Source organism: Callithrix jacchus, chromosome 11 (genome assembly GCF_049354715.1).
Source record: "Callithrix jacchus isolate 240 chromosome 11, calJac240_pri, whole genome shotgun sequence".
NCBI classification, from domain to species: domain Eukaryota; kingdom Metazoa; phylum Chordata; class Mammalia; order Primates; family Cebidae; genus Callithrix; species Callithrix jacchus.
In genome coordinates, this window is record NC_133512.1 from 56451212 (window position 1) to 56471919 (window position 20708).

At 36.8% G+C, this 20708-nt stretch overlaps 1 protein-coding gene across 2 annotated transcripts in view; it reads left to right on the forward strand.

Moving 5' to 3' along the window:
* Window positions 1–15639, forward strand: part of HEPACAM2 (HEPACAM family member 2) — a 36956-nt gene extending 21317 nt beyond the window's left edge. The window contains exons 5-10 of one of the 2 annotated variants that reach the window (XM_002807040.7): window positions 6647–6772; window positions 6866–6890; window positions 6985–7022; window positions 8366–8439; window positions 11884–11993; window positions 14961–15639. In XM_002807040.7, coding sequence (XP_002807086.3) covers window positions 6647–6772; window positions 6866–6890; window positions 6985–7022; window positions 8366–8439; window positions 11884–11993; window positions 14961–14964 — 377 coding nt within the window. In that variant the 3' untranslated portion in view covers window positions 14965–15639. The remainder of the gene's footprint in view (window positions 1–6646; window positions 6773–6865; window positions 6891–6984; window positions 7023–8365; window positions 8440–11883; window positions 11994–14960) is intronic. The other variant, XM_009002444.5, reaches the window with a different exon arrangement.
* Window positions 15640–20708: the final 5069 nt, after the last annotated feature.

Below are 20708 nucleotides of genomic sequence, written 5' to 3' on the forward strand. Positions count from 1 at the left end.
ACCTAGTAAATCTTGTGTTCTGGAACAGAAGAGCAGTGTTGAGAGCAGAGAGCCAGGATGCTCCAGAGAAGAGGCCTAACAGGCAAGATCATTTCTTCCAAGAAAAGGATTGTCGCTATTCCTCATTCTCCATGGGGAAGACTTTTGGCCTTTGCCACAGCCAAGGTTTTGGGCTGACAGATGCTGGTCACTACAGGAAAGCTCTCTGATGTAGGGCAAATGCAGGCCAAGGGAAGAGGCAAGAGGGCAATAAGGAAGGAGCCTAAAGAAATAAGGAAGTAGCCGGGCGCGGTGGCTCAAGCCTGTAATCCCAGCACTTTGGGAGACCGAGGCGGGTGGATCACGAGGTCAAGAGATAGAGACCATCCTGGTCAACATGGTGAAACCCCATCCCTACTAAAAATACAAAAAATTAGCTGGGCATAGTGGTGCGTGCCTGTAATCCCAGCTACTCAGGAGGCTGAGGCAGGAGAATTGCCTGAACCCAGGAGGCAGAGGTTGCGGTGAGCCGAGATCTGCCATTGCACTCCAGCCTGGGTAAGGAGAGCCAAACTCCGTCTTAAAAAAAAAAAAGAAAGAAGGAAGTAATGGAGGAGAGGAAAAGTGGTATCCTCTGTAGGAGAGAATGTGTGCAAATTAGGTCATTTTAGTAAATACATATCAAAAGGGACAAAGTTAAAAATGAAGGGGAAGGGAAGAAATGTATCTTATCTAGTCTAAGACATCTTATCATTGTATATTAAGCCTACTGCCCAACTGCAGAATCACAGAAGTGTGTGGCAAAGAGCTGATGCAGGCCAGAGTGAAGCTTCACTATTAGAATGAACTGCTTGGAAATAGTAATTATTAGCATATGCTCAAGTTTAAGAGGGAAAAAAACAGCTGAGATTACTCAAGCGATTTTCTGCAGTTTTGCTCATAGTAAAGCACATTGCAAAAAACTTAAATAGAATAAATTAGCATTGAATTCTCTTTTAAGGAGTCTTCAGGGGTTATAGAATTTTGGTCAAGGCAGTCTGGCTATTAAGAAATGAAAGATTTGAAGCACATGAAGTCTGATGTCAGAAAAAGTTAGAGGAAAAGCTTATATGTAAGAGCCTACCTGCTTATTGCAAAAACCAATCTTTGATCAGAGTAACAGAAAAAAAGTTGAAGTTGCAGTCAGAAGAAAACCTGTCTACTCTCAATTATAGGACTTACCGACTATGGCAAATATTTTAGTTTCTCTTGAGACTCTTTATCTGTACCTGTAAATGGTGTCATGAATTTTCTTTTGTAAATGGAAAATAAATGTACATTTTAATTTATGTATAATATTTAATATATATTTAATTGTGCATTATCCGAAAATTCCCTTAGCTACTTTTGATTTTATTGTCAGATCTAAAATGAAGAAATAGAGAATTCACTTGCTAAAAGTGGTGCCTAAATCATACAATATGTATTAAATCTTGCCACTCTATTATTTGGTATTTTTATAGTTTTACCACTATTAATTTTGATTAGAATTGCTTACTACCCAAAGTCTAAAAGACAAATAAAAATATATAACAAGGAAATAGAGAAGAAAAGAGAAATAAAATTCTGATTAATCTAAATTAAGACAAGAAATGAGAGAAAAAATAAATAAGAAGGTAGGAAATACATAAAAAGTAGTAAGATTGTAAATCCAAACTGAAATATATTACTAATCATACTAGGTCTTAGTGCACTAAATATTCCAACTAAAAAAAAATGTCAAGCTGGATACATACCTTATGTATGAAGATACTGAAAGGTTGAAATTAAATAGAAGAACAAATGAACCATACAAAAAAGAAAGCTAGTATAGCTATATAGCAGGACGTCTAATAAGGTTATTTCATTTCAACATCATTTCGTTATAATATTGATGAGAGAAAAATATCATCAATGTGCAGTTTGCACATTCTCCCCATACTTACATAAGTTTTCTCCAGGTTTTCCAGCTTCCTCCCACATCCCAAAGATGCGCACATTCAGTGAATTGTCCTATCTACATGGCCGCCATCTGAGTTAGTGAGGGTATGTATGTGATTGTGCCCTGCAATGGGATGGTACCTGGTCCGGTCTAGTTCTGGCCTTGTGTCCTGGGCTTCCAGGATAGGCTTCTAGCCAGCTGCAGGTCTGAACTAGAATAAGCAGGTTGGGAAATGAATGAATGAATGAATGCATACAATGATTGTCAAATAAAAATTTACAAAGTCTAGGATAATCATATAAGTGCATGACAATAAATGATGAGGTATGAAAGTGCTCAACAAGACTGGCAGATGTGTGATGTTAGTTTTGAACTGCATGATGCTAGAGGTGCTTTTTACAATTTTCACTTTGCAAACATTTATTCCTTGATTTCACCCATTACCACTACCACTGCCATCATTCACAGATTCACCAAAAATGGGGTAAATAACAATCTTGTTTTTATTAATCTTTATTAAATGTATGTATAGCTCACATTTATTTGATATTAGAATTTTTATTAATCATTATTAAATGTATGTATAGCTCACATTTATTTGATATTAGCGTTTGATATTAGAAGTGTTCGAGATCTTTATGTAGAACTCTGATAATTTTCTGGCCAGAAATATGTTGTAGAGATGCAGCTGTTGTTTGTATCAATTAGCCAGTGGTAAAATTGGTTTCATTATATGTTGTTTTGCTCAAAGTCACAGTTTCCAAGAATCATTCAATGATATTAAGTGAGGACTCACTGTACTGGTATAAGATAACTTATATAAAAATTAGATAATTTCTTTAAGACAGGAAGCATTAGGAAGTACACCTAATAATTAGCAAAAATTGGCAGAAAAATTCACAAAGTGGGAGATTTTAACATATTTATTTCAGTAGCTGATAAAACAGACAAAAATTCAGTAGGAATAGAGAAAACCCACCTCACCTACTTGAAATAACATAAATAATACATGCAGCCACTGCACAATACACCCTTTCATATGACTACTTTTATAGTCATTAAAAAAATCAACAAACTTCAAAGGATTGCCCTATACCAAGAATGAAATTAAACTAAAAGTCAGTGACAGAAACAACCCTAGAAAACTCCCAAACTTAAGAAAATTAAGCAACAGACTTTTAAATAACCCATAGGTCAAATAACAAATTGCAGTGAAAATTAGGAAATATTTTGGACTTAACGATAATGAAATTACTATGTTTTATAACTCAGAAAAGTGTTGCTTTATAATTACATTGCCTACACTTGAGGAAATGAGGGAAAAAATAATGGAAATTAAACTTAAAAGTGTATTCTGTGTGTTAATAAGTTGTGTTAAAATAATGTGTATGTGTGTGAGTGTGCAATATTTTGGAGACTGAGTTGCTAGCATGCCACGCATATAGTGTCCTATTTGCATAACTCAATGTAAACCTCTCTGGCTCCCCCAAGTCATAGATTATCAGAGCAAGAAGAGAACTTAAAGGCAAGTCACTCTTGTCTCCTCCTTATATTAATGGGAAAATAAAAACCCTGAGAGTCAAGGGGCTCACCTAAAGTTACACAGTTCTTTAGAGAGAACAATCCCACAAGAGCATAATATCTGAGAAAAGGCTAAGATCTCACAAAGAGACTACCCAAGTGCAAAGTGATTCCAAACTAAAAGGTGAACCTTCTAACAGTGGAAGAATATAAATTATTCTACAACTTATTATGAGGCAAAAATAATCTAATAAGCTTTGTGATGTTCTAGTCTACATATAGGATCAATAAATTGTGATTCTAGTTCATTTTAAGCTGCCTTGCATTTATTTCTTCTAGCCAAGGTTTGCAAGAGGTTAATTTAAAATCTGTTAAAAGACAGTAAGTCGGACACAGCTATTATAATCCCATAGAAGAACATTTTAAGAATGCAATTCTCTGAATGCATATCAGAAATCTATAAACTCCCCATCAGAAATGGTGGAGATTTTTGATAATTAAAAACAACCTTGTTTAACTCTTTAGGACTTAAGGGGAATATGTGAATGGTGTTGTATGGGGAAATTAGAAGAGGTAACCTGATTTTCATGATGTGTTTACTAGATTTTGGTAACTATAATCTAAACTACATTATTAAAAGACTCCTGCAAGATTAAGAAATGATAGTATTCTGGGTGGAAAAGCCAAGAGAGTTAATGTAGGCTCATACTGAGAGAAAGAAAATATTAAGTGTTCTCCCCTTATTTTGGCCATTGGAAACTCCAGCAGAGACTTTATGGCGAAAGATGATAAAGTGTGGGCTGGATATTTATTGTAGAGCTGTGTAGCCACCATCATCTTTACCACATCCAGATTTTCCAGGCTGTTCACCACTGCTGAGCAGAAGTGGCGTAACATGAGTTTCAATCCCACATTAATCTAGACAGACAGGCAACTGCCATGATTTATTTCCACTTGCATATCTGATTTACATGGTAATATGGAAGACATCTGTTACTCTCATTTGTTGGAGGTTAAAACTACTTCCTATTATATCAATTAACTATATGACTAAACATATTATAGCCTGAAGCTGGTGTTAACATAGCCACGATTAATAAGTTATGTTAAAATTCTATTAAAGGGAGGCATCATTAAGTGTTAAGAGTCTGGGGTAGCATCTGGACTCTACCACTTATAACCCAAGCGACCTTGGGCAAAATTCAGCTTCTTTATCTATTGGAAGGGATGATAAAATAATCTCTCCTTTATAGAATTGTTGTAAAGATTCAGTGAGTTAATATGTATCATGCACCCGTAGAACAGAGCCTGATATATTGTAAGCTCTCAGCAGATGTTATTAGCACATTTTAAATACTGGTATTAATAAAGGGAATGGCTTATAAAACAAAGTGCATTTTGGTCAAAAGGTGGGACTTTAAATATTTTTTGAAAAATCACACATACATCCTATTTTAAGAATTGAGGTTTCGTTTTTCTTTTTAATTTTTTTCATCATTTATGGTAAGAGACATTTCTTTATTGGCCAAAAATTAGTAAAGTGTGTTTGAAATAAACACCTCCCTCTCACACCTTTAATCACTTACCATCTCCCTAGAATATTCACATACTTGAATTATGCTAAAAAAGCAAATGGAAGAAAAATGAGAGAACAACTTAGCATTTAGGGTTGTAGAGACAATGAGATGAAACATCTAAGTTAAGGTGGCAAACATAACTGAGAAGTATGACATGAGATATTTGCTAGTATAACATAGCCTAGTTTTAACCTGGGCAGTGCACCACATTTCCAATCACAGACATCCCTAGGGAGTTGAGTGTGTGTTTTAAAATAAGTGCATTCCTTGGGGCCGGCTTTAGCTCAGCAGTTACTTTGACAATGCTTTCTGTGGTGGAAAAACAAAATAAGTGCATTCCTTTTTTTTTTTTTTTTTTTTTGGGAGGAAGGCAGGAAGGGAGGGAAGGAGGATGGTAGGAAGGAAGGGATAAAGGAAGGAAGGGAGGAAGGGGAGAGGGAGGGAGGGAGGGAGGGAGGGAGGGAGGGAGGGAGGGAGGGAGGGAGGGAGGGAAGGGAAGGAAAGAAATCAAGCAATGAGAGAGACATTGCGGACCTGGAGGTTTACAGTTGATTTCTTTTTTTTTGAGAGAAGGAAAGAAAAAAAATAATAATAAGTAAAGGAGAGGAAGAAAGAGGGAGAGTAAATGGAAATATTGCTTTATTCTGAAAAAAAGTGGGTATCAATAATGGCCAATCAATGTTTCATTTAAACTTATGGGTAGGTGTGATGTGGTATTGACAAGAATGTATATTTTGTGTATTTGAAGTGGAGAGCTCTATAAATATTTATTAAGTTTACTTGTTCCGGATCTGAGTTCGAGTCCTTGATATCCTTATTAATTTTCTGTCTCATTGAATCTAAGTCTCTATGTATCTGGGTGTTAGGATTGTTAGCTCTTGTTGCATTGATCCTTTTACCACTATATCTTTGTTGTTTTAAAATCTATTTTATCCGATACGAGAATTGCAACTCCTGCTTTTTATTTATTTATTATTTATTTTTGCTCTCCATTTGGTTGGTAAATCTTTCTCCCTTCCTTTGTTTTGAGTCTTTGTGTATCCTTGCATGTGAAACAGGTCTGGATGTAACATGCCGTTGGGTTTTGGCTGTGTCTTTTGATTGGGGGATTTAGTCGATTTAAATTTAGGGTTACTGCCATTTGATGTTGACTGGCTGTTTTATCCATTCGTTGGTGTAAATTCTTTATGTTGGTGCACTTTACTTTTTGGTGTATTTTTAGAAAGGCTAATACTGGTTGTTTCTTTCTGTGTGTAATGCTTCTTTCAGAAGCTCTTGTAAAGCAGGCCTGGTGGTAATAAAATCTCTGAGTTCTTGCTTGTTCATAAAAGATTTTATTTTTCCTTCAGAGTGAAGCTTAGTTTGGCTGGATATGAAATTCTGGGCTGAAGGTTCTGTTCTTTGAGGATGTTGAATATTGGCCCCCACTCTCTTCTGGCTTGTAGAGTGCATTCTTTCCATTGGTCCCCCTCTCTCTCTGTGTCTCTCTCTAATAATACATGTTTATGTGTTTTTTTCAATAGCATCTCCTTTAAAATAAGGCATTTAAAAAGTCAAGTTATATACTGTAGCAATTTATTACTAAAAATATATTTATCTTTTTACTTAGGACTGGAGAAGTTTGCACAAAAAGGAAAATCATTGTCACCTTTAGCAAGCATAACTGGAATATCACTATTTTTGATTATATCCATGTGTCTTATCTTCCTATGGAAAAAATATCAGCCCTACAAAGGTAGGTTAAAATTTCAAAAAAAAAATTTTTTTTGAAGCTGTATATATGTGTACTAAGAAATACCTTACCATTTTTCTTCTCTCTTGATTTTAGTTATAAAACAGAAACTAGAAGGCAGGTAATGCATCTGATTCTATGAAAACAGTTTTTTTCCTTACATGCTTTTTCCTCAATTATTATCCCTGACAAAAATACCTATTTTGTCTTTTCAGGCCAGAAACAGAATACAGGAAAGCTCAAACATTTTCAGGTAATGACCAGGCCGGAAAAGGCTATTATCAGTTTAAATGCATATTAATTAATATTGTTAATATTATTATATATTATTAATGTAATAGAATTAATATAAGCTAAAATTAATATAACATTAGCAGTCCGTTACCTTTGGGTCCGTGCCTTCACTTTACAAAATGTTATCCTTTGCATTGGTTTTATGTAAGTCACATAAGTTTGTAATATCAGCCTGGAAAGCACTCTTAACTCCATTTTACAGGCGAGAGGACTAATGAGCAAGGAGATGAAGTCACTTGCCCACAGTCAGTAAGATCAATGAAGTTAGTTCTGCTAATCCATTGATCCTATTATTATTATTTTGAAAATTCCAAAGAGTTCTATCACTTTGTTAATTCCTAAGGTAGGTTTCATGCTGGCAGCTCCATCCCAAAGAGAAGAGGAAAGGAAGGTCTGGCAGAGGCCAGGGTAGCTTCTTTGTCCCCATTGTAACCCTCATTACCATCAATATTGACTGTACTGAGTTAACAATAGAGTTTTTGCTCAGGCCACAGAGTCACAGGGAGCCAAGTTTCAGTTTTATATGTGCCACTCTCCCCTCACATCACCTTAGGAAAATTCTTTCTCTTGACCACAACTTCCTCTTCTCTATAATAAAGATAAAAACTTCCCACTAAAGGTTGCTATGAGAATTAAATAAAATGATATAGGTGGAGTGCTTGATATGAAGCTTGAATGTTTAATAAATGTGGGCCTTCTTCCTCTTTTCTAGCCCTTCCTGACTTATAAATGACAGAACTTCAGAGCTGGCAAGGGCCCCAGAGACCATCTAGTTCCTTCTAACCACCTCCACCCCCATCATTCTATAGATGATAGTTTATGTGGATTGATATTATAATGTATTGTACTTCTTCTATATGGGAAGCTACAGTTAGTTATTTATTCTTTTTAGTTCCGGTGGTGTCTGTTAGATCTAACAGGGTGCAGTTGATATTATGGGTGGATCAAGGGTGGCTGTGACCTTCAGGCTGAATGAAGTCCTGGTGACCATGAGTCTCTGGTAACTGAGAGTTACAATGGCCAAGCTTGACCATATGTGTGTATTTAAAGATATAACAGGCTATTCTTATGTCTGGCTTTAATAATTGTTCCAATTCAGTTTCGATTCTCAGCTTCAGAAAGAGTGATTTTAAACACTGCTTAATAGTAATATGACTATAGGGATTAGAAAATGTTACATTCATTTTGTACCTATATACCATTTAAAGCAGGCAATAAAGATAAGTTTTACAAAGGTTTTAAAAAACAACAACAGCAAATCAAGGCATTTGATTTTTAAGTAGTATTTGTTTTACATTTCAGGCCATGAAGATGCTCTGGATGACTTCGGAATATATGAATTTGTTGCTTTTCCAGATGCTTCTGGTGTTTCCAGGGTTGGTTTTCCTAGTGGCTGATTCTGCTTCACCAGAGGTGTAAGCAGCATTCGTTTAGCACTGGGCAGTGTGGTCAAGTGGCTACATTATTCATTACTGCATTAAGCAGTGTTGACTTACTCTATAATGTATGGCATTGCCAGATCTGGGGAGCTAAAGCATCTTTCTTTGCCTTTATAAGCAAAGCTAACACAAATAAGGAAGTTATGCTAATTCATAAATAGTCTTTACCTGGTAATCTCAGTGAAGAGAGAACTAACTAGGTTGAAAGTCAGGAGAACTGAATAAATAGGCTAGATGTTGGTGGCTCACATCTGTAATCCTAGGGCTTTGAGAGGCCAAGATGGAAGGATTGCTTAATCCCAGGAGTTTGAGATCACCCTGAGCAGAGACCCCATCCCAACAAATACTTAAAAATTAGCCAAGTGTAGTTGCGTATGCCTCTGGTCCCAGCTTTTTGGGAGACTGAAGCAGGAGGATCACCTGAGCCCAGGAGTTCAAAGCTACAGTGAGCTGTGATCACACCACCACACACCAGCCTGGGCAATAGAGCAAGACCCTGTCTCAAATAAATAAATTAATTAATTAAAGATAACCGAATAAACAGAGGATCAGGAGACCCTGATTTAAGTCATTCTGCATCACTTGGGTGACTGTAATCCATCACTTTACTGAACTCTCTCTGTTCCTCAGTTTCTCCTTTATTGCCCCTCATATCTTTTGACAACATTGCAAAGACAATTGATCACACCCTTGAGGATACCTCATGCTCTTCAGAAGGAAGTTGCCATATAGACCCAAAATATGCAGGTATACATCTTTATTATTGCCTTGAAGGTACATGAGATGTCAAGGGAGCTTTCATATAGTTGAAGTCATTTCAGTCTGGAAAACAAAAAAAAATATCTTTTAAAGCAATCAGTTTTGTTTAACAGACATGCAGAATGTTTCTCTGAGCTAATCAGCTTATTAACACTTTTATAGATTTGTATAGAACCAAGTTTTCCTCTGCTTTCTTATTCTGCTATGAGAGTCCATTTAAGGAAGGGCACCATAAAACATATTACTTGCTTCCAGACATTCTCATTTCCATTTGTTAAAAGGACTATTTGCCATTAGGGAATGGTGACTTCTCTTGTTCAGAGGATTCTATCAATGTATAAGGTTCATCCAGTAAGTTTCCTGGCCACAAACTTTATTTGAGAAATGTCATGTGAGTAATGGAGAGGGACTGATTGGATTTCATCCTCCCTAAGGGTGAGTCAGTAACAGTCACAGATGAAGAGGAGAACTGCCCTGCGAAGTCTTTGCAATACCCTATTCAATCTCAGGCAGGATTAGCTCACCCTTCATTTCCACAACCAAAAGACAACAACAAATATTTGATGGATCAGTTATTTCAAACAGCTTCTCACGATGGCAAAAAGCACACCTCTAAGGTGTGGCTTCAAATTGGAAAGGAGGAAACTGAAGAGCTAAGTCTTATAGCTGAATTTTTGAATAAGGAGTTTTAGTTTCTTTATTTAAAACAATACACACTTTTTATTCCTAGGAATTCAACAGAAAGGAGTGAGGTTTATGTAAGAAATTTTAAATCTTACCATGTGATTAATCACTACTCAATTTTGGAGTTTTACCGGAAGGACCTCAATTGGCTCAAAATACTGTAGTCATGAAGAACTCGAAGCAGAGAAATAGGGGTATTAATTATATAACAGAAGCCCTGCTTATTTCTGTTGGAAACAGAATAACTTGATTTGGAGCCATGCCCATCTTCATAGCTGAAAGCTCCTAAGGAAATCTGCTGAGGTTCTTAATTGGCCATCACAGGTGCTTTGGGGCAGAAGTGAGAAATCAAGACCAACAACTAAAGGAGGAGGATTAGGACAGGGACAAGAGGAGGAGGATCGCATGAGAAGCCAGAATGGCAGATATGTGGGAAGATAGAACCAAATGCGACGGCCTTTAAAAGAAAAGGAAAGGTGATCATAAAACCAAGATCTCAAAACTGAAGTTAAGAAGGGAAATAAATTATTAACTTTTTGAGTTTTCAAAAATCAAAATAAGCTAGGTGCCATGGTGCTAGGTGCACCTGTAGACCCAGCTGTTCAGGAAGCTGAGATAGGAGGATAACTTGAATCCAGGAGTTCAAGACCAACCTGAGTAACATGGCAAGGCCCTGTCACAAAAAAAGATAAGCAAAATAATCTCTTGGCATATTGTGTGGTATGTGCGCAAATGGATTACTTTTCTCTCTACCCATTGCACATTTCATTGTACATTTAGCACCTCTTTCATGAGTTAGACAGAAAGCAATTGCATTAAGTGAGCAAGTTTATTATTTAACAGCTCTGTATTAGGTTAGAGAAGTACGTTGGTGATCATCAATGGATTGCTTTTACCGTAGCCCCTGAATACCTCCATACCAAAAAATATCAAGAGCTGATCTCAAGGACAGGTTCTAAACCAAAATTTCCTTGACACAAAAATGACAGAGCAAATCACATCTCCTAAGGCTTCATATGAGAGCTTTGGCAAGTGGAATGGAAATTAGTGATTTCTAGAAAAACAAAAAGCTAAGATGTTCCAAGCAGGTCAAATTAGCCTGAGACAGTGAACTTTTCAGAGTTATCAAGAACAAAGAGCCCTCAAGATGGAGCTGTGTAAATATAAAGGACTGAAAGTAGACAGAAGTAGGATTAAAATAGGAAGCATTTGGGATGGGGAGGAAAACTAGACTTTGGCTAAATAATTGAGAAGGAGTGTTTACAGGAAGAAGAAAGTTATGAAGCATAAGGAATGGGAAGTAACAAAACACAAATGCCAGCTTCACTAAAAATACCTGTTGATTTTTACTAGCCATAAATACACTATTCTTTCCACATTCATCCAAGCATTTAGTTTTTTTCAGTTCCTTACTACATTTAAACCAAAGCATTTTCCTTTGAGTGTTTCATATTCCTTGGTACCGTCTTTACTTATTTGCAATATGATGCGTGATTTGGGCTGTATATTGTTCTTTCTTTTAAGCCACCCTTGCCCATATAATTGGCAAATAGTGTCAAAAAGCAAATAATTGAGGTATTGAAAAGATGATAATATATGCTCTCTGATTCTAAGATGTCCTGATATCTTCTCTTTTGCTATTCTTTTTCTTTCTATGATATTTCCTTTACAGTACTGCCAGCTTTCTTCTTAAATGAAGAAAAATGCCATAGCTTTGTCAAGCTATCCTTCTTCTGACCTTATAGCTATGCTGCTGCACAAATTGCCATAGGGTAAGTGCAGAAAAGTGTAGCAAGGAAGAAGTCAACCTTCTAGGGAAGATAAATAGTTCTAATTCTCTAATCATCACTACTGCCTGTTGTTTTCAACTATGCAGCATAGTGGAAAAACTATTTACTAGTCTTGAGCTAATTTTTTTTAATGTGTCACATTTTCTAGATGCCAAGTAGGTCTGTTCCAGCCTCTGATGGCGTATCAGGGCAAGATTTGCAGAGTACAATTTATGAAGTTATTCAGCACATCCCTGCCCAGCAGCAAGACCATCCAGAGTAAGTATAACTCTTCATTTGATGGTGCTATGGAGAGGCTAAGCATTTAGCCTCTGCTTTCCCCAGAATGGATTGAAAGGCACAGAAGAAAAATACAAAACAAGATATAATGCTTCTGTGCATTTGAACATACTTCCCCACCTGAAGATAATTTTGAGAAACAAAACCGGGAAACACACAGATATCTTCTAGGGTGATGCACTTGGGCTAGTGGACTAGATTCAGAACTCTAGAATCAACTGTCTCTTGTGTACATTTCTTTCTTACAATGTTTCCCCAAGGAATCCACATCTGGGTATGAAAGGAATGTTCAGGCCAATTTTGTAGCCATCTTATGATTACTTACTTAATGATTTTCCAGTAGCTATGGTAGTTTTAGAGCCATGATGATCTGTCACTAGAAATAGGACCAGTAAAATATAAGCCTGCAGAAGGTCCACCGCACAGTCAGTATCCAATGCCCATCCTCTTATTCAAAGTAGCCTATTCCCAAGTGAGTGGAACCCCAGTGAGGACTGGCCTCTTAGCCAGAGAGGACAAAACCTGTGCTAAGGACAAAGCTGAGAACCTATTTATCCAGTTAAGCTCAAGGCTACCACTAAGAAGTCTCCCTCTCCTTCCTGCCATGGAGAGACTAAGCCTACAATCTTTTGAAATAATAAAATGACCTTCTCTTTTTTTTGCGGGCTGTAGCTGCCTGAAGGCATAACTGCCACAGATCATCTTCCATCATTTCTTTGTCATTTATTGACTTTGAAAAGAACATCAATAACCACTTACAGAAACTTCCCCTCTGGCAAAAGAAACAGTTCCAGCAAAGTAATTCATGCACAATTCTGGGTAAATATCAAAAATAACAGCAAGGAGTACAAATGCATGGGAAATCATCTTATGGGGAAGAAACCTAGTTCCGGGGGGGACTGTGAGTCATTTAAGGACTAAATAAGTGGCAAGATACTTCAGAGAACCTCATCAGATAAAATTTACCTAGAGTCACATAAATTAGGAACAGACTCTGATGGAGGTAGGAACTTATAGTTTGAAAAAGAAAAGCATTGTATTATCAATCTAATAGAACACAAGAATAGGATATTATTACATAATATTTTAAGAATAAAAGCACTCTAAAATGATACCTAATTCTCTTTACTGTCTATAATAGAAAACTAGGGGAAATGTGTTTGTTGTTAAATATAAGGCATTGAAAGAATTTTGAGATTCAGTCTGCTTTCTAAGATTTAATCTAATTAAAATTTGTATCCTATTTAAATTCACTTCTCTATATATCCTTTCTTCTAACTATCGATTTTTCACATTAGAATGCAAACAGGCCAAATGACAACTTGGAGTTTATCTTTTAAGGTTCTCAAGAATGAAATAAATTTTAAGTCAAAATTGTGAATATGACAGCTACAATTTCAGAACACAAAATAAAGTGATTGGGTTGTTTTTCATGTCAAAAAATTGATTTTCAAAAAAACACCCTTTGAAACTAGATGACTTTTAGCACTAGCAAAATCTTTTGACTTTCTTAAGGATATAAAAGTTTATTTCAAAAATAAGATTTGAGATTAAAAACAAAGCAGAAATGCTCTTTATCAAGCATATGAAAAAAGTATTAAAACTACTGCTGTTAGCACATGCTCCTCCAAAAGGCAGTCACCCTCCAGACCCTGCTCATGCTGCCAGCACAATCTGAGTAACGTCTCCAACTCCCACAGGCTCTCTCTTCTCGCCTTCTTCTTTCCCATTTTCTCAGTCTTTTTTTGTGTTTGTTAGTTTCTCTATGTACGTCTTTGTCTTCCAGTGGCTCTCTCTTCCTTTACCTTCATTCTTTGAATCCCTCCTTTATCGAATCTAACGTTCTCTTTTCTTCTCTTTCTCTATAATTGTCTCCTTTATCCATAATATTATTCCTAAAATTTTCCTCCTCTGTCTGTCTTCCACATTTATATAAATGGGGAGTCAATATTTTTAAAGTATTATTTTATTTTAATTCAGATTTATGTCACCTATTCTAAATTGTTTAAATAAATAAGTGAAATGCTTCCTTTTTCTTTATCAGAAACTATTTTGTACTGATTTTACTTATAATTAATTCACAAACATTTCCAGGACATTTACTATGTGGTAGGGCAAGAGATTAAATAAGACTCAATCTTTTCAAGATTTCATAGTTCAGTAGGCTGCTGTTTACTTTTTTTAACTAAAGATTAGTGATTCTTAGCAAAATAAATATTTCTCAGTAGAATAAATGGCACCTATAGATGCAGAGAGCATTTTTCTTTTCTGATTACCTATGGTTTTATTGTCCTCTAGGTCCAATTAAATTCAAAGATCAGCTTCATGAATAATGCATTATTATAGGTGGTTGGTGAATCTCTCCCATCTCTATTTCCCAACATGAATGTGCCAGCTCTGTGGAAAGAATTCTAATTTCACTGCTTTCTTTTATTTGGCAGTTACTTCTGAGTAGGAAAGACAGCCAAACAATTTTCTTCTTTGGCTCTTAGACTGTTCTAACAGTGTTATTTTCTTTACTTCATATGTCTATTACCTAATTGGACTGCTGTTTAACCAATTGGTAAATTGGTCTGTGTTCATATTCTAGTACTCAGACCAATTATTTATTTATTGACCTTATGGCTGGATGTATTTCAATGATGTCTATTGACCTCATTAAATGCTCTTGCTAGGGTTTATATTGAACACAAGACTTATGTTAGTATGTTGAAAACAGGACATTCAAATTAAGTAAACCTTTAGTTTCAAAAAGAAATTATCTATAACATTTAATAATTGCTTACTCTCACATTTATTTGTTGATAAATGTAAATTTCTTGAGCTAGCTCAAGACATTCATCTAATTTGTAGCCCTGGAAGGGAATAAAATAACTTAAGGTTTGCTTACCTGCAGACCTGAAAAATCTATAGAGCTCTTTACATAGTTTGTTATCTCTTTACTAGGTGAACTTTCATGGGCTAACCAGTACATAGGAGTGAAACTCTGAGGAAACATTTTAAGGAAAAACAGTGGGAAAGTATTCATCCAGAATCAGTGAAGAAACCAAGACCAACACCTCTTACTCATTATTTCCTTACATGCAGAATAGAGGCAGTTATGCAAATTGAACTGCAGGTTCTTCAGCATATTTACAATGTCTTGTATAGCAGAAAAAAACATGTTGGGAAAATATTCCTCAGCAGACCGTCTTTCTCATGCTGATGGAATTAAGACAGTGACTGGGGTTTCCTCATTCCTTTTATATGAAATATCTCTACAAAGCTCAATTAGTTTACTTTATGCTTTCACTATCATCAACACAGAGACTAACCTGTCTCTCCTACAAACGTGGAAATTTTACACTGGTAAATTTTTCAGCAGACTTTGTTTTGTTACATTTTCATTAGTGTTAAGAATGCTAAATTTATGTTTGAATTTTATGCCCAAATTTCTATCTTGTTATATGTGCTACAAAATAATAAGGATGGTTGTCACAAAAACAAAAGTATGCCTTCTCTTTTTTTTCCAATCACCAGTGGTATTTTTGAGAAGACTTGTAAACACTTAAGGAAATGACTATTAAAGTCTTATTTTTATTTTTGTTCAAGAAAAGATGGATTCAAATAAATTATTCTGCTTTTGCTTTTTGTGCTTAATTATTTGTCTCATAGAGTAAAAATATCACATAAAAATCAGATTGTAGACTTTGGTTTTTTCTTTTTTTTTTTTTATTGCATTTTAGGTTTGGGGGTACATGTGCAGAGCATGCAATACAGTTGCATAGGTACACACATTGCAGTGTGTTTTGTTTGCTTTCTCCCCTTCACCCACATTTGGTATTTCTCCCCTGGCAATCCCTCCCCACCTCCCCCTCCCACTGACCCTCCCCTTTCCCCCCTATAGACCCCAGTGTTTAGTACTCCCCTCTCTGTGTCCATGTGTTCTCATTTTTCATCACCCGCCTATGAGTGAGAATATGCGGTGTTTCATTTTCTGTTCTTGTGTCAGTTTGCTGAGAATGATGTTCTCCAGATTCATCCATGTCCCTACAAATGACACAAACTCATCATTTCTGATTGCTGCATAATATTCCATGGTGTACATGTGCCACATTTTCCCAATCCAGTCTATCATCGATGGGCATTTGGGTTGATTCCAGGTCTTTGCTATTGTAAACAGTGCTGCAATGAACATTTGTGTGCATGTGTCCTTGTAGTAGAACGATTTATAGACCTTTGGATATATGCCCAGTAATGGGATTGCTGGGTCAAATGGAATTTCTATTTCTAAGGCCTTGAGGAATCGCCACACCGTCTTCCACAATGGTTGAACTAATTTACACTCCCACCAACAGTGTAAGAGTGTTCCTTTTTCTCCACATCGTCTCCAGCATCTGTTGTCTCCAGATTTTTTAATGATCGCCATTCTAACTGGCGTGAGATGTTATCTCAATGTGGTTTTGATTTGCATCTCTCTGATGACCAGTGAGGATGAGCATTTTTTCATATGATTGTTGGCCTCATATATGTCTTCTTTCGTAAAGTGTCTGTTCATATACTTTGACCACTTTTGAATGGGCTTGTTTGTTTTTTCCTGTAAATCTGTTTGAGTTCTTTGTAAATTCTGGATATCAGCCCTTTGTCAGATGGGTAAACTGCAAAAATTTTTTCCCATTCTGTTGGTTGCCGATTCACACTAGAGACTGTTTCTTTTGCTGTGCAGAAGCTGTGGAGTTTCATTAGGTCCCATTTGTCTATTTTGGCTTTTGTTGCCAATGCTTTTGGTGTTTTGTTCATGAAGTCCTTGCCTACTCCTATGTCCTGGATGGTTTTGCCTAGATTTCCTTCTAGGGTTTTTATGGTGCCGGGTCTTATGTTTAAGCCTTTAATCCATCTGGAGTTAATTTTGGTGTGTCAGGAAGGGGTCCAGTTTCTGCTTTCTACACATGGCTAGCCAGTTTTCCCAGCACCATTTGTTGAACAGGGGATCCTTTCCCCATTGCTTGTTCTTGTCAGGTTTGTCAAAGATTGTATGGTTGTAGCAATGTTGTGTTGCCTCTGATGCCTCTGTTCTGTTCCATTGATCTATATCTCTGTTTTGGTACCAGTACCATGCTGTTTTGATTACTGTAGCCTTGTAGTATAGTTTGAAATCCGGTAGTGTGATGCCCCCCGCTGTGTTCTTTTTGCTTAGAATTGACTTGGCTATGCGGGCTCCCTTTTGGTTCCATATGAAGTTCAAGGTGGTTTTTTCCAGTTCTGTGAAGAAAGTCAATGGTAGCTTGATGGGGATAGCGTTGATTTTGTAAATTACTTTGGGCAGTATAGCCATTTTCACGATGTTAATTCTTCCTAACCATGAACATGGAATGTTTCTCCATCTGTTTGTGTCCTCTCTGATTTCGTTGAGCGTGGTTTGTAGTTTTCCCTGAAGAGGTCCCTTACGTTCCTTGTGAGTTGTATTCCAAGGTATTTTATTTTTTTTGTAGCAATTGTGAATGGCAGTTCGTTCTTGATTTGCCTCTCTTTAAGTATGTTATTGGTGTAGAGGAAGGCTTGTGATTTTTGCACATTAATTTTATATCCTGAGACTTTGCTGAAGTTGCTTATCAGTTTCAGGAGTTTTTGGGCTGAGGCGATGGGGTCTTCTAGGTATACTATCATGTCGTCTGCAAATACAGACAATTTGGCTTCCACCTTTCCTATTTGAATACACTTTATTTCTTTTTCTTGCCTGATTGCTCTGGCTAGAACTTCCAGTACTATATTGAATAGGAGTGGTGACAGAGGGCATCCTTGTCTAGTGCCGGATTTCAAAGGGAATGCTTCCAGTTTTTGCCCATTCAGTATGATATTGGCTGTTGGTTTGTCATAAATAGCTTGTATTACTTTGAGATACGTTCCATCGATACCGAGTTTATTGAGGGTTTTTAGCATAAAGGGCTGTTGAATTTTGTAAAATGCCTTCTCTGCATCAATTGAGATAATCATGTGGTTTTTGTTTTTGGTTCTGTTTATGTGGTGAATTACGTTGATAGACTTGCATATGTTGAACCAGCCTTGCATCCCCGGGATGAATCCTACTTGATCATGATGAATAAGTTTTTTGATTTGCTGTTGCAATTGGCTTGCCAATATTTTATTGAAGATTTTTGCATCTATGTTCATCATGGATATTGGCCGGAAGTTTTCTTTTCTTGTTGGGTCTCTGCCGGGTTTTAGTATCAGGATGATATTGGTCTCGTAGAACGATTTGGGTAGGATTCCTTCTTTTTGTATTATTTGGAATAGTTTCAGAAGGAATGGTACCAGCTCCTCTTTGTGTGTCTGGTAGAATTCAGCTGTGAACCCATCTGGACCTGGGCTTTTTTTGTGTGGTAGGTTCTTAATTGCTGCCTCGACTTCTGCCCTTGTTATTGGTCTATTCATAGTTTCAGCTTCCTCCTGGTTTAGGCTTGGGAGGACACAGGAGTCCAGGAATTTATCCATTTCTTCCAGGTTTACTAGTTGATGTGCATAGAGTTGTTTGTAATATTCTCTGATGATGGTTTGAATTTCTGTGGAATCTGTGGTGATTTCCCCTTTATCATTTTTTATTGCATCTATTTGGTTGTTCTCTCTTTTCTTTTTAATCAATCTGGCTAGTGGTCTGTCTATTTTGCTGATCTTTTCAAAAAAACAGCTCTTGGATTTATTGATTTTTCGGAGGGTTTTTCGTGTCTCAATCTCCTTCAGTTCAGCTCTGATCTTAGTTATTTCTTGTCTTCTGCTGGGTTTTGAGTTTTTTTGATCTTGCTCCTCTAGCTCTTTCAATTTTGACGATAGGGTGTCAATTTTGGATCTCTCCATTTTCCTCATATGGGCACTTATTGCTATATACTTTCCTCTAGAGACTGCTTTAAATGTGTCCCAGAGATTCTGGCATGTTGTGTCTTCGTTCTCATTGGTTTCGAAGAACTTCTTTATTTCTGCCTTCATTTCGTTGTTTATCCAGTCAACATTCAGGAGCCAGTTGTTCAGTTTCCATGAAGGTGTGTGGTTCTGGGTTGGTTTCTGAATTCTGAGTTCTAACTTGATTGCACTATGGTCTGAGAGGCTGTTTGTTATGATTTCAGTTGTTTTGCATTTGCTGAGCAGTGCTTTACTTCCAATTATGTGGTCAATTTTAGAGTAGGTATGATGTGGTGCTAAGAAGAATGTATATTCTGTGGATTTGTGGTGGAGAGTTCTGTAAATCTCTATCAGGTTTGCTTGCTCCAGGTCTGAGTTCAAGCCCTGGATATCCTTGTAGATTTTCTGTCTGGTTGATCTGTCTAATATTGACAGTGGAGTGTTAAAGTCTCCCACTATTATTGTGTGGGAGTCTAAGTCTCTTTGTAAGTCGTTAAGAACTTGCCTTATGTATCTGGGTGCTCCTGTATTGGGTGCATATATGTTTAGGATCGTTAGCTCTTCTTGTTGTATCGATCCTTTTACCATTATGTAATGGCCTTCTTTGTCTCTTTTGATCTTTGTTGCTTTAAAGTCTATTTTATCACAGATGGGAATTGCAACTCCTGCTTTCTTTTGCTCTCCATTTGCTTGGTAAATCTTCCTCCATCCCTTTATTTTGAGCCTTTGTGTATCCTTGCATGTGAGATGGGTTTCCTGGATACAGCACACTGATGGGTTTTGGCTTTTTATCCAATTTGCCAGTCTGTGTCTTTTGATTGGTGCATTTAGTCCATTTACATTTAGGGTTAATATTGTTATGTGTGAATTTGATACTGCCATTTTGATGCTAGCTGGCTGTTTTGCCCGTTAGTTGTTGTAGATTCTTCATTATGTTGATGCTCTTTAGCATTTAGTGTGATTTTGGCATGGCTGGTACTGGTTGTTCCTTTCTATGTTTAGTGCCTCTTTCAGGAGCTCTTGTAAAGCAGGGCTGGTGGTGACAAAATCTCTGAGTACTTGCTTGTTCGCAAAGGATTTTATTTTTCCTTCACTTCTGAAGCTCAGTTTGGCTGGATATAAAATTCTGGGTTGAAAGTTCTTTTCTTTAAGGATGTTGAATATTGGCCCCCATTCTCTTCTGGCTTGTAGAGTTTCTGCCGAGAGATCTGCTGTGAGTCTGATGGGCTTCCCTTTGTGGGTGACCCGACCTTTCTCTCTGGCTGCCCTTAGTATTTTCTCCTTTATTTCAACCTTGTTGAATCTGACGATTATGTGCCTTGGGGTTGCTCTTCTTGGGGAATATCTCTGTGGTGTTCTCTGTATTTCCTGCAATAGAGTGTTGGCCTGTCTTGCTAGCTGGGGGAAATTTTCCTGGATAATGTCCTGCAGAGTATTTTCCAGCTTGGATTCATTCTCTTCATCACATTCTGGTACGCCTATCAAACGTAGGTTAGGTCTCTTCACATAGTCCCACATTTCTTGGAGACTTTGTTCATTCCTTTTTGCGCTTTTTTCTCTGATCTTGGTTTCTCGTTTTATTTCATTGAGTTGATTCTCGACTTCTGATATTCTTTCTTCTGCTTGGTCAATTCGGCTATTGAAACTTGTGCATGTTTTGCGAAGTTCTCGTATTGTGTTTTTCAGCTCCTTTAATTCATTCATATTCCTCTCTAAGGTATCCATTCTTGTTATCATTTCCTCAAATCTTTTTTCAAAGTTCTTAGTTTCTTTGCGTTGATTTAAAACATGTTCTTTTAGCTCACAAAAGTTTCTCATTAT